This window comes from Uranotaenia lowii, chromosome 2, assembly GCF_029784155.1.
Source record: "Uranotaenia lowii strain MFRU-FL chromosome 2, ASM2978415v1, whole genome shotgun sequence".
Taxonomy (NCBI): domain Eukaryota; kingdom Metazoa; phylum Arthropoda; class Insecta; order Diptera; family Culicidae; genus Uranotaenia; species Uranotaenia lowii.
Genome location: NC_073692.1, coordinates 249,672,884 through 249,686,889, shown reverse-complemented (window position 1 = coordinate 249,686,889; position 14,006 = coordinate 249,672,884). Strand labels below are relative to the sequence as shown.

At 37.6% G+C, this 14,006-nt stretch overlaps 1 protein-coding gene across 1 annotated transcript; it reads left to right on the top strand.

Annotated features, from left to right (window-relative positions):
• The first annotated feature begins 491 nt into the window (after positions 1–491).
• LOC129748826 (muscle M-line assembly protein unc-89-like) lies at positions 492–12,999 on the top strand. The gene is made up of 7 exons (XM_055743585.1): positions 492–1,886; positions 2,106–2,888; positions 3,960–4,883; positions 7,102–7,258; positions 8,391–9,178; positions 9,268–11,739; positions 11,887–12,999. The coding sequence occupies exons 1-7, from the start codon at positions 536–538 to the stop codon at positions 12,378–12,380; spliced, it is 6,969 nt and encodes a 2,322-aa protein (XP_055599560.1). The 5' UTR covers positions 492–535; the 3' UTR covers positions 12,381–12,999.
• The last annotated feature ends 1,007 nt before the right edge of the window (positions 13,000–14,006 follow it).

The window sequence follows — 14,006 nt, the reverse complement described above, 5'->3', positions numbered from 1 at the left end:
GAACTATCATAAAAGTTATGGCATGGAGCTGCCTAGTTCAAAATTATTGTGAATTCATGAATGGTAAAATTCGCTTGTCAAATTAGACACGTGATTACCGAGATCGGGGGAAAATCTCATCGGCTCCTTTGTTCTTTGATTAGTCATACAGATATCCGCTTTCCGAGTATTGGGTGACATTATTCTAGAAAAACTGTAAGCTTCTGAAATCTAGCTTATTATAAAACAATGCATATAAAACATCTTATGAGATGCAAGGGCTGTTAGAGTCCGATTTTTCATTAAGCTGATCTTAGAATGAATTCGTGGTTTTACTTTCAGTCAATTGATGAATTTGTAATCCAATATAACGTAATCGCCACAGTGCAATTCTACTCTAGTCTTTCTGTCGCTGCAGCTTTTATAAATAGAAACAATTTGCTTTTGTGGTAGTGACCGGTTGGCTTTATAAATTTCGGTTCCCTTCAGGGCCAATGGCAGTCGTTAATCGAATTTCAATTGTACCGCGTAATTGTTTTTCCTGTCTGGCAATAATATGGTGGAAACTACCAAGAAGAAAGATCCATCACCTTCCACGGTACCGGAAGTAGTGATAACGGAGCAAAATAGTGATAATGGAGGCTCTCAAACGCCAATTTCCAGAGAGCCTTCACGTGAGCGCAGTTCCAGATCAGTGTCTATCTCTCGATTGAAAGTTGGTGATCCTTTACGAAAAGAAATGATGTTTGTGCGCGAAAAATCGCCCTTCGAAATAGGGCAGGATCGAGATGTACAACTTGCTTCCTCAAAGGCTATCATAGATAAAGCCCTTGTGATGGACGTTTCTGGTGGAATAACTAAAATCGACGAGTTTGTATCGCTGTTCTTCACGGACGAATGTGTATTAGATGGAGCAGTCTGCAAAGATATTTCAACAAGAGAAGAAATTGAAGTGGTTGTTATAGAGGAAGAAGATACACCTGAAATTGTGATTCAACCGATAGAATTAGAAGAAACTCTAGAACAAGTAGAAGAAGATATTACAACAGAAACACCGTCAGACGAAATAGTGATCCAAGAAGTATCGGAACCGCAAACGAAAGAAGACGATCAACCAGCTCAAAAGGAGACTTCAGCTGCGCCAGTAGAAGGAACTGATCAAGTCAGCACAGCCATCGATGCCAAGGACACAGAACAAAGTGAACCACCTAATGCAGATTCTTTACCAAAGGATTCTACCGAACAAGTTTCCGAAGATGGCGTCAAAGAAGAAATTTCTGGGGAAACGGGTGAAAAAACTGAAGATAGCACTGTACCAGCAGTTGAAAAAGCAGAAGATGCTATTAAAGATCAAGCGGATGAACAACCACATGAAAATGAAACGGAAGAAGAATCCGAAGAGGAAGAAACATCAGGAGATGAAGAGCCTTGTAAACAAGTGATCGACCCATCTTTGTGGAAAACATACAATTCCGACGATGATGATGAAACAGCTTGGTTTTACAAACATCCGGAAGAGAAAAGTCCAGAACCCACAGAACGACAGAAAGATGCCGAATTCAAAAGAGAACGTTTGGCGAAACGCTGCCCAGTGTTTCTGACAAAGCTTACTGATCGCTCCGTACCCGTTGGATCAGAAATCAAATTACAATGTTCCATAGAGGGGTTCGAGTTAGGCTGCAAGTGGATGAAGGGAGAAAATGTCGTAGAACGCGGTAAAAAAATCACTACCTTTGCCGTTGATGGTTTATACACATTAGTAATTAAAAAAGCCAAGAAAACGGATGAAGGTGTTTACACGATTATAGCGAAAACACGAGGCGGTGAAATCACCTCCTCGGCGAATGTTACCGTATATGAAGATATGAAAGATAAAGTGGAGTTGCCAACGATGATTAAAATCAGAGGTGATTTTGTGTGTTTGTTCCATGTTACTTATGTGTCCAAAGACCTGGATAGCTTAGAAATGTTGATGGATAATGGCTTTTAAGTATTTTAAAGTAATTATACAAATCAGGACGATTTTTTTTGTTTTCCCATTTGAAAACTCATTTCTCATTAATGCATACATTAATACATTATACAAAGGAATGGTTGATTTTAAAACATTACTATATATTTTGCAGATTATTTCCATTTTGGGCTAAACGATCTTATCATAGAATGTCAAATTATGTCAAAACCTAGCTGGGTCATTCCAGATGTAATGTGGCTTAAGGGTGAGGATCCCATTACTTTAGACAATCGAATACGAGCAAGCTACGAAGGTAACGAAATATTTCAACTAAGCATATATGCGCCAACCCCAGAGGATAGCGGTATTTACACTTGTTTGGCTAAAAATTCCGCTGGAGTGAACAGTATACAACATGAGGTAGAGTTTACCGAAAAACTTCTCTACGCGCATGTTCCTCTTATTCGTCATGCCGATAAGAAACTGCTTACGGAAGAAGAGTTACTGGAGAAACAAAAACAAGAAGCTAAATTGGCGGAAGAAAGGGCAGCTGCTCGAGCTTCAGCAAAACCTCAACCTGCTCCGGAACCTTACGTAGAGGAGTCATACATAATTCGAGACTCCAAAAATAAGCTCCTCTGGGCCGGTCAGTTGAACAATATAACAGCGCAAAAAGGACAAACCGTGAAAATGATCTGCTCAGTGAAAGGAGAACAAGCGGTTTTGAAATGGCAAAAAAATGAAAAGGCTATCGATTACACCGATCGAATAAAGTTACTGAACAGTGGAGTTATAGGGCAAATCGTCATCAACGATGTGCAGCCAAAAGATGCCGGCACTTACGTGTGCTCTGCCAAAAACAACTACAATGAAATTGTCACTCAATGCGTACTGAAAGTAATTGAACTGGCCACGGATAAAACATTGCCCCCACTGTTCACTAAGGCTATCAAAGGTATTTTTTATGTCCTGTATTGTAATATAAGAGCTGTTATAATACAAAACTTCTCTTTTAATGATGAAAGATTAGCAAAACAAGTTTAGAGTGTGATGTTAACATGTGCAATATTTATCCATACATTTATGTATGTTACTAGAGATTTCATCAACTTATGGGCGATGGAATAGAAAGTTATTCTTTCTTTTCTTAAGGGGGGGTAGGGTCTAACACTTTCAAAAAATCGATTTTTTTATTTTTTTATTTTCTTATTGTAAAACATTTCAAGAATGTTGTGTCCAATTTTCAAGTCAATTGAAGTAAAACTGTAGAAGTTATAGGCCTTTATCTCCTTCTATCTAATACTGCAAGAAAGCAAAAGCAGAAACTTCAAACGCGTTTTTCTCGAAAGCACATTTTTAAAGTCCGTGGACATCGTCATTTGAAAACTACTTATCCGATTCTTTTCAAATTTGGCACATATATTCTACATATAAAATACCAGACCCCAACGTTTTTCTTTTTTGATTTTTTTACTTTGGGGAGATTTTACAGGTGAAAAATGGCGGATTTTTAAGTGAAAAATCGTAGTTTTTACTTCAAACAGCCACAAAAATTTCATAAAAATATTTTTAAGTTAAATAAAAACGTTGGGGTCCAGAAAAACATCTATTAAAAATATTTTGCTCTGATTTTTTGACTTCAGATGATTCTGTGCTGAGATACAGTGTCCACCGCAAATCGTGTTTTCTAAAAGGCATCCTCGAAAGTGCTCCGTCACCGGCTCATTTTTCAATATTTTTCTACGAAAAAATTACTAAATGTTCTTTTAACAATGCTTCGTATAATGCAAAAAATTTTAATACATTTGTTTGAACGACAGCTCTAGAAAAAAATCGTGAAAATGGTGTTTTTTTATACCCGTTAGACCCTACCCCCCCCCTTAAGAAAACCCAGTAACCCAGTCTGTCAAAAGTTGGGTGAAATTTTAGCTGCATCCCACTTGCACCAATGTAAAACCATCACCCAAATCCACGTGTTATTATCATTCATCAATATCTGATATTAATAGTAACCACTATTTTTTAGAATACTATGACAACCGTACATGCGATCTAGTATTAGAGACTCAAGTAAGCGGAGATCCTGTTCCAGAGATTCAGTGGTATAAAAATGACGAGAAAATAGCGTACGACGATAAGCTCATGTTGAGTCGTGAACCGAATGGAAAGTATCTACTGCGCATTCATAAGCCGCAAATCGATGATTGTGGTTCTTACGAATGTCGTGCTAAAAATAAGCATGGCGAGGCGAAAGTGAAACACGAAGTCAGTTTCAACTCGAATGAACAGTTTGTTCATGCTCGTCGTGTCGAACACGTTGATCGATTTAAAAGACAGCATGATGATGAATCGACGGTCAGTTCCGCACCGCAAGTAGTACAAACTGAACAACAAGAAACAAAACCCGTAGCCGCAGTAGTCGCTGAACCAATAGATGCTACCAAACCGTCTGAAATTACTGAAGCTACCGAAGTAAGTGAAGAAAAGGGAGATCAATCCACACAGGAAAAGCCTGTAGAAAAACCAGCAGAAGCGCCAAAACCCAAACCCAAACCAAAAGCAATGCCTAGACGTCGGTTCGAAGAAGGTCCGTCAGAGCCGTTTATAATAAGAGATTCCAAGAAAAAGCTCACATGGGAAGCTAAGCTGAAAAGCGTTGTCGTGCAGGAAGGAAATCCGGTAAAGATTATGTGTTTGGTTGCTGGGCCTACACCGCAATTCAAATGGACCAAAAACGGAAAACCGATAACTTTCACTAAGGAGGTGGTCAATGCATCGAAAAATGAAACTGGCTGTGTGAAAATTGCGAAAGCTAGTTTAGCCGATGCCGGAGAGTACACTGTTATAGCTAACAATCCCGATAGTGTTATCGAATGCTCTTGCACAGTGACAGTGTATCCTTCTTCAAATCTTGAAGCTCAAAGTGCCCCAATGTTTTCCAGAGTAGCAGGTAAACATTGAACCCAAACCCTGTTAACTACTTTTTACTTTCATGTTTATTCCATAACTTGTTTAAAAGCCTCTCTTGTCAATAACTTAAAAAAGAAAGGAGCCACTTCGAACAAAAAATTATTTTTGTCACTAATTACCTAATAAATAATGCCGCCCACCTACATATAATTGTAATAAAACAGATTTTTTTCTTTTCAAGAATGTACAAAGTATGTTTTTCTCAACTCAACAGTGTGACCCAATTTATCAGTATCATCCAGAGCTGATAATCAGTATCGTAAAATTTAAATAGTTAGATACTTGTTTTCAAAGCTACACAAAACTACACGATACGTTACGATTTCGTAAAGGAAGTGATTTCAAACCCCTTGGCAATGTTCGATTCATGCATTTGAATCATTTGACTTCAAAAAATACGTGTGTTGCCAAACAAATCAAAACAACATCCGGCTTTCCCGATCGATCGACCGTTCGCTTGAATGCCGATGTTTACGTTCAAGTTCAAGGCGTGTTATTTTTGCTATCGTATTACATAGTACGAAAATGCTATTCATGGTACTGTAGCATTTGCTTTCTATGAATAGACTTTATGCGATTTTACACTCAAACCTAGCTTAGCAGCTTCACTTGTTATAGTAGCATAGAATGAAGATAGTACAGAGGCATATAGTCATTCGTTGTATTCTTAGTGTACGTTTTATCACTTTCTATCATGCCTCCTCTACTCCAGTAATGGAAATATAAATGAAAATAACGCTCTATTTTAACACTTTTTGTTTCACATAAAGAAATAAGATACACCGGGGTAAGCGCAAACACTCAACTTTTCCCTGTTACAAAAGATTTAAAAAACATGTCTTAATCTAGTAACTGTTGTTTAAACCCAAACAAACAATCTGACATAGATTAACTAAACTTTCTTTGTATTTTTACTAAATACACTGCACTGTTTGATTACACATGAATTCAAGTACGTACTAGACATGAAAAGTGTGTTTCTGTTTTGCATATTTTGGCCTTAAAAAGAAGCGCCGATGTGGGCTGGCGCGAGTCTGGCTTTGGTATGCCAGGCGTAGTGGGTTCGATTCCCGGTATCGGCAAGAAAACTTTTGGGTTCAAATCCCATTAGTGGCCGACAGGTAAGATGTATTTCCTCGTGTAACTGATAATAAGAATGTTCAATCAGAACATACGGGAACATTATAAAAATTCATTTTAGGACCGATACACTGATGCATCTGTGATTTAGTTTGGAAAAAGCATTTCGTTTACTCTTGCCCCCATAAACGGGCAAGTAATTCCTCCAAATCACTCGGTCCATGGCAACCGTTCTCCAGTTTCTTGAGCATCCCACATTCGCCAGACCACGCTCCATTTGGTCTAACCACCTCGCTCGCAGAGCCCCTGCTCATCTCGTTCTTACCGGATTCGCAGCGAACACCTGTTTTGCAGGACAGTTGTCCGGCATTCTCGCAACATGTCCTGTCCAGCGTACTCGGCCAGGCTTTACCACTTTCTGGACACTGGGTACGCCGTAGAATCACGCGAGTTCGTGGAATTGCCCCAAGTCTCATCTCATTGGGGTGTTATTTACTAATTTTTTTCCTTTGAAAATGTTCTAGCAACATTAGATTTTAAGTGTTTGCAATTTCATAAAACATTTTTTTGACATTTAAAAGTTTTTGAGACGGACAATTTACAAATGAGAATATCATACATAAGAAGCTATCTGTTTTACCCCTATGAAGATGATGCATTTTTAAATAATAATTGCTTCATATCTCACTTGAATGTTGATTAATTTTAACTTAATTAAACTCAAATTGAAGCTTAAAAATGCTGTTGTCAAAATTTTAGATCGGTCAACTAAGATTATTCACTTTTGTATAAGAATTTAGATTTTCAAAAAGTTAATTGATCAAATAGCTGTTTTATTAAACAGGGCTCATTTAAAAGGCTTCTACTAGACTTTTTTTTTAGCTTGAATTTCTAATCTTTTCTGGGTAATGAAGGGCTCACACATCACTAAGATGTCTCCTATGGTGTCATATTTAGTCAATGACATGGTCGTTTAGATGCGCTTCTAGCAGGTGTTATAAAAAGTTGCTTCTATAACTTTTAAATCGAAATCGTTGCAAAATGCAAAAAAAAAGCTTGGTTTTGCTACTTGTTGAATAAACGTTGTTACATTATATTGATAACATTAAAAATTACAGATTATTATGATATACGAACAAACGACTTGATATTGGAAGTTCATGTACGCGGGAATCCCATGCCGTGCCTCACTTGGGAAAGAGATGGCCGAGAATTCCAGAACGGCATGGATCGGGTAATAATAGCTCGCGAGAAGGATGGTGTTTATAAGCTGAGGTAAGATAAAAAAGCTGCACTTTTACAACCGAATACATTAAGTGTACCAAAGAACAGTGATGTGAAACATCTGCATGTTTGGTATACGATAAAGGGTACAACATTTAAACGAAACTTTACGCGGTATAATGACTTATTACGAGGTGAATCAGGGCACATTCAAAACAATGATCAGGAACACTTAAACCCATAAAAATATTGGTTAAGACAATCAATGTAGTTTTAGGATGATTACAGAAGATTATGACTCTCAACCTCTGCTCGAGCCATTTCAAGTATCGGAATTTTGCATACCCCTTAAAATGCCCTTATCATTTTTCATCTGGATTGTTGAAATTCGGAAATATGTACTATGTTCAAGCGTATACCAGTTGCTGGCATGTTCCATTGTGGAGGGTTCCTGAACACTCCATTACGGTTCAACAAGTTCTATCATAGCAGGTTCCAGAATGTTCCATTTCTTTATCATTGTACTTTCCGATATTTCTAGGAAGTTCCATTATAATTCTTTAGAATTGAGTAGTTTGTTGTTTAATATTATTCCGCATTTCAGTTAGTATTATTTCGCATTAGTTAGTAATATTCTGCATTTGAGTGAGTATTATTCCGCCTTTCAGTGAGTATTGTTCCGACCTTCAGTGAGTACAAGTGCATCCTCAAGTTTGAGTCCCAAGAGAGAATATAGTGTTCCCAAATATAAAAGTGTGGTTTTGTGAATCCAAGTACCAAGAAAGTTATCCCTATCGACGTCAGTGAAGCTACCAGAACTTTTGACTGTTGTCGACGTTAGAGTTACCAGTGCTCTAACCAAGTTTTCATGCCAACATAGCATTCCGTTTCCTACAACGGAACAATCTAGAAGGTGAAGAACAACGTAAAACTGTTGTTTGAAAAGAATTTGAATTTTAATGAACTTTCTCACTGCAACTGAGGTGAGAACCGCGCATGATCGACTATTGAGCAGTGGTATGGTATATCCTTCTATCCGTCTACAATTTTAAAAATCCTTAAATGTTCTCACAAGAAGATCTTAACTTTCTCCGATAAGGCCAATAAAATAGTTGCGTGGGGTATAAAAAAAACATTCTATTATTTGAATTGAGCTGATACACACCATCATTGATACTTTCAGTATTCACGATCCCGGTAAGCTAGATGGAGGCCACTGGGTTATAACTGCTGTCAATGATGTTGGTGAAGAAAAGTTGAAGCATCATGTTATATTCAAAGGGAAGGAGCACTATCAGCATGTCGCTGGTATATATCATGCTGATCCCAAACTAGCTCGAGATGAAAATGAGGAAATTGTGTTACCGGGAAGATCAAGAACGACTTCGCGAGCAACTTCCGTATTGGCACCAAAAGAAGTATCTACGCCCATCACCCAAGATGCGCTCAATGCAGCACTAGCAGAAAAACCCATTCACGTTGAACATGCACATGATCAAGCACAGGAACAAGCGGAAGACAAGGCAACGAAAAAACCTTCTAAACATAAAAGAGAGTGGCGCCAAAAGTTAGATACTCTTTACAGTATGGATCGAACGCCTATTAAGGAAGAACCGCTTAAGCATAAAAAAATTGAGGCCACTCAAAAACTGTCATTTGATGCGCAGCTCAAAAATATGACAGTCCAAGAGGGCAACCAGGTAAAACTAATCTGTTCCTGTGTAGGACCATCTCCTACATTAAAATGGTTTAAGAATAACACACCTCTAGCATTTACAAACAAAGTTAAAAACGAAACCAAACTAGGTGTGGGAACAATCACGTTTTTATCGGCAGAAGTCAGCGACACGGGAACATACAAATGTGTGGCGAACAACAGTTTTGGTGAAGTAGATACCAGCTGTCTGCTTACTGTCTTTTCGACTCCTAGTAGTCAGTATGAGCCACCAACTTTTGTTCGGAATGTGCGAGGTAATTTTTACGAAAATTTTACATATACAGAAACACTAACTAATGAATGTTGATTTAATGATACTCTTCCTATTTCAACAACTTTACAGAATACTACAACGGACAAGTGAATGATCTGATCCTAGAGGTACAAGTAAGGGGAAATCCACAACCAACTGTGAAATGGTTTAGGGACGGCATTCAACTTGAAGATTTAGAGGGAGAAAAACTATTTACATTAAGAGAACCGGATGGAATCCATAAACTAACTATTCACGATCCTCAGCGGAAAGATGAAGGAAGATTTGTTTGTGAAGCCGAAAACGTAGCTGGAAAGGAATCAATTAGGCATACAGTTAGTAACTTGAACAAAGAAGACTACACTCATGTTTATGGTATCGCATATCATGATCCAAATGTTATGAAGCATGGTCACTATGAAGAAGAAGTAAAACAAGAGGTTGAAAGAGAGCATAAAGAGGTTGTATTTCTCGAAGACGGAACGTATTACGTTCGTGGGCAAACTCCAGAGCAGTATTGGGAATGGGAAACTGATACTACTGCCGAAAGCGAGTATGAACCATACGTACCGGGAGAGGATCCGGAGGAAGTTGAAAATGCAGATATTCCTGTAGAAACATCCAGCGAAACTGTTAACGAAGACGAAGAAGGAGAAGCAGGAGAAACAACTTCAGTGACGTCAAAGTCTGCCATCAAAGAACAAGAAGCCGAAGATGCTGAAGACGAAGATGAAGATGATGAAGAAGATGAGGACGAAGAGAAAGAAGAAGTGCCTGAGCCAGTTGTTGTGAAACGAGGCAAAAAAATAAAAAAAATGAGAAAGAAGGTAACAAAAAGAGAACCACAGCCAGAAATTTCTACAGACCAAACAGCTGTAGCTAAAGCTAAAGAAATAGTAACACCACCAAAACCTGAAGTAACCGAACTGCAGAAGGCTTCAGACTCAGAGAAAGATAAAATCCGTAAAGAAAAATATTTGAAGTTATTCCCTGAATTCGTTCAAGGTATTTCAAAGGCCGATGAGCTGAGAAATGCTCTTAGGTTCGCAACTGAATTCAGAGATGTTCAAGTGTTAGAGGGAAAACCTGCAAAGTTATTTTTCACAGTATTGGGTCCAAAGCCCGATATAAAATGGTTCAAGAATGGCGAACCTATGGAGTTTACTAAATCTATAAAAAATCTGTCAGGGGAAGGGTCAGGTATAGTAGCCTTTAGCAGCGTAGCTCCAGAAGATGAAGGTACTTACAGGGCAGTTGTGAAAAATAAATTCTGTTCGATAGAAGCTGAAGCAAAACTTTCTATTCTGTATAAACCAAAACCGGTGAAAGGAAATCCTCCCATGTTCCTAACTGGAATTGAGGAAAAGTATGATTTCCGTGTAGATGATCTCATGCTAGAAACCACGATCAAAAGTGATGGATTAGTACGTGTACAATGGTTTATGGATGGTATTGAAATTCCCAACAATGACAAATATTTACAAATTCGAGAACCAAGAGGATTGCATAAACTTTGCATTCATAATCCGCAAATTAGGGATAGCGGACGATATATGATACAAGCTACCAACGATCACGGTTCAACGGAACTACGATATCATTTGAAGTATGAAGGTAAAAAAGATAAACCTTCTTATGGCATTTTCCATGCCGATCCCCGAAAACAATATGAAGACGACAAAGAAAAACCAGAGCCTCGGAAACATCGTGAAGTCGTATTTTTCGACGATGGTTCGTATTATGTTAGAGGTATGACTCCCGAACAATACTGGGAATGGGAAACAGACACAAGCGCAGAAAGTGAATATGAGGAATATGTCTCGGAAGGTGAACCAGAGAAAGAAGCATCAGAAGGCCATCCAGAATCAGAAACAAAAGAGGCTGCTGGAGAACATGAAGATGAAGAAGAGGAGGATGATCCATGGGCTGTCAAAGAAACTAAAGAAGATGAAGAAGCCGACGAGGAGAATGCCGACGAAGAGCAAATAGAAGAGCCTGAACTACCTAAGGTTGTTAAACGCGGTCCAAAGATTAAAAAAATGCGCAAAAAGATTACCAAACCAACCATTGAAGAAGAAGAACCAATCGTTCAACCCAAAGTGCCAGTGAGGCAAAGAGAAAGAGTTGGACCTGATGGGAAACCCAAACTAAGGTTAAGTCAGATGATATCCTCTGGACAGCCATTAGAACCTCCAGGTGCCCCCAAGCCCAAGAGACGCCCTATCGAAGTTGAATTCATTACGCGATTGAAAAATCAAACAGTTCTTAAAGGTAATATAGTGAGCTTGAACTGTTGCTGTTCTGATAACCAAAAAATAGAAGTAACATGGTATAAAAACGGTGAAAAGTTCGAAATGAACCGCCGATGTGTAAGTGACGTCCACTTTGGATTCATCACGCTAGAAATTTATCGTGCGGACGTCGATGATTCGGGAGATTACGAATGTCATGTCAAAACCAAAAACGGAGAAGCAAAGGATTCCTGTAAAATCACTGTTTTTGAACTTCCGGATAAACGGGAAGTGCAGCTTGTACCGCCAACTTTATTGTGTCCAATAACTGGTGAGTTTATATGTGTGTGTTGTCTAAGAATCGTCTGGATGAAATGTTGGGTTATAGTCATCGCTTAACATTTTCTAGTTTTCCAAAAACATTAATGTTTTCTATAAAATTTAACATACAATAAACTTATTTATATCTTTCATACAGAAACATATCATCCTGCTACCAACGACCTTTACCTAGAAACTCGTATAAGAGCAAATCCCGTCCCCAAAATATCATGGGTTTACGACACAGTGTTTCCAATCAAAACGGACAATAAATATGAAATTTTCAATCAACATTATTACGAACTCGGCACAAGAATTACGAACGTAGCGCTCATTATCAATGATCCGCAATTGAGGGATAGTGGCAAATATACCCTCACTATTGAAAACGAAGTCGACAAACTAGTTATTAACAGGCCGGTCAAGATTGATTTACGACCAGAAACGCACAAGAAAAAACGCATGGATGACATTGTTATCGAAAACGAAGCACCACGAGTCATACCTAAGCCACCATCACCAGAACCAGAACCTGTCCCCGAAGAACCTCAACCAGTACTTGAAACAGAAGGCGAAGAGAATCTCGATGCGACCAAAGAAGACGGAGGAGCGGAAGAAGAAGATGAAGACGACGATCCATGGGCCGTGTAATATCGTTAAAGTATTCTTTTCTAAGGTAGCTGATCATTCATGAATAGTAAATACTTACTGTTAAACATCGCATCGATGAAAAAAAATTCAAAAAATAAATTTATGCATAAAAATTATCAAAAAATAAACATGATTCGGTGTTTGATTATTTTGATTTTCAGCTGATGACTTCGGTTATATCCGGAACAAATATTTGGGATTATTTGATCGGGTTAACATTGGCAGAACTAGCAAGCTAAAAAATAAATTAAAACACAAACAATATGTGTAGAACTTTAAATTTGGTTTCTCGCTTTAGTAATAATTATTTAAATAATACATTTACAGTCGGTGATTAAAGTTAGTACAAAGAAAAATTGTCACTATAATTAAGCTTTTTTGCTTTATGTATTGGACACAGACTGATCCTTTTTAAGTCAATTGCCTTCTGAGCCGATATCTGAGCTCAAGCCCAAGAGTAAACATCGAATACAGTTGTGCCGGATAAGTTTTTCAATAACTGTTCAACTGCATCGTTGATAAAAGTCGCGAATTGCATTGAGATGTTAAATTGCTATAGTCGAAACAAAAAAACAAGATTCTAAAAGGAAACAAGTCAAAATTTATTATCGACTCTGTAATATCTTTACTTTTATATTTAGTGCACTTAATAAAGACTTTCTTAAACTTCAATAAAACACGCTTTGTTAAGGTTGGCTCCGTTTCCACTCACGGCTTCGATAAGACTGATCGTCTCATTTATTCTTTATAGGGGAGGAGCGGGCTATATGCGCCTATTAAGCAGAACACTGATTAAATCAAATATCACATCGAATATGTGTATAAAAACTATATACACGTGTGCAGGCATCTGTTTTCTATACATTTAATGTACAATACACCGCCAATGTAGTTACATCACTAGAACCGGTATGATTTTTTTTTCTTTTGAATATAATTTTTTTGCCTAAACCTTACGATAACATACTCAAAATCCAGTGCAAAGCTGAATTTAGGTGTAGGAATTGTATCAAAAATCCGAATTGAGGAAATATTTGAAAACCTTGAAAACCTACCTTTGGAAATTCGTCATAAATTATGTATTTCGTATTTTAAAAAAATCTAAAGATGCCAAAATATGACAAATTACGTCAACATTCCAATTCATTTTTTTGAAATTTTTCTACTGTAACAGGAACAGCTTTGGCGGTTGATTGATTGAAAAGTACGGGTTTTACACAACTTTTTTAACATTTTTTTGTGGCCATGATCTTTAAAAAAATTTGATAAAAATTTACGTATGTGCAACATAAGCTTCTAACTTCAGCTTTCTCATGCACTAAGTGAATTTTTTTTCGAGCTCTGATGAACAGATTTATAGCAATTTTCCTGAAGCATGTTTTTTCATAAAAAATTTCTTGGACTTAACATAACTTTAAAATAATTGATTGTAGCTGAAAATTGTCTGAGAAACATATTTGAGTGACATTATAGGCTTTTCAAAACTATAAATTTTAAAGAATCGGTTGAGAAACAAGAAAGTTTTAGCGAAAACAGTGTAAACCGTCATTTGACCGCTTGCGGTATGAATAGGTATATACAAAGTGTCGGTATGTTTAGTGTTAAGTTTAGTTTAAAAATGCCACA

Bases quoted from the DNA above. Each gene is read 5' to 3' on its own strand.
- LOC129748826 (XM_055743585.1), top strand. From the start codon at position 536: ATGGTGGAAACTACCAAGAAGAAAGATCCATCACCTTCCACGGTACCG. The intron at 1,887-2,105 runs GTGATTTTGTGT...TATATTTTGCAG, and splicing joins AACGATGATTAAAATCAGAG to ATTATTTCCATTTTGGGCTA. The intron at 9,179-9,267 runs GTAATTTTTACG...ACAACTTTACAG, and splicing joins TTTTGTTCGGAATGTGCGAG to AATACTACAACGGACAAGTG.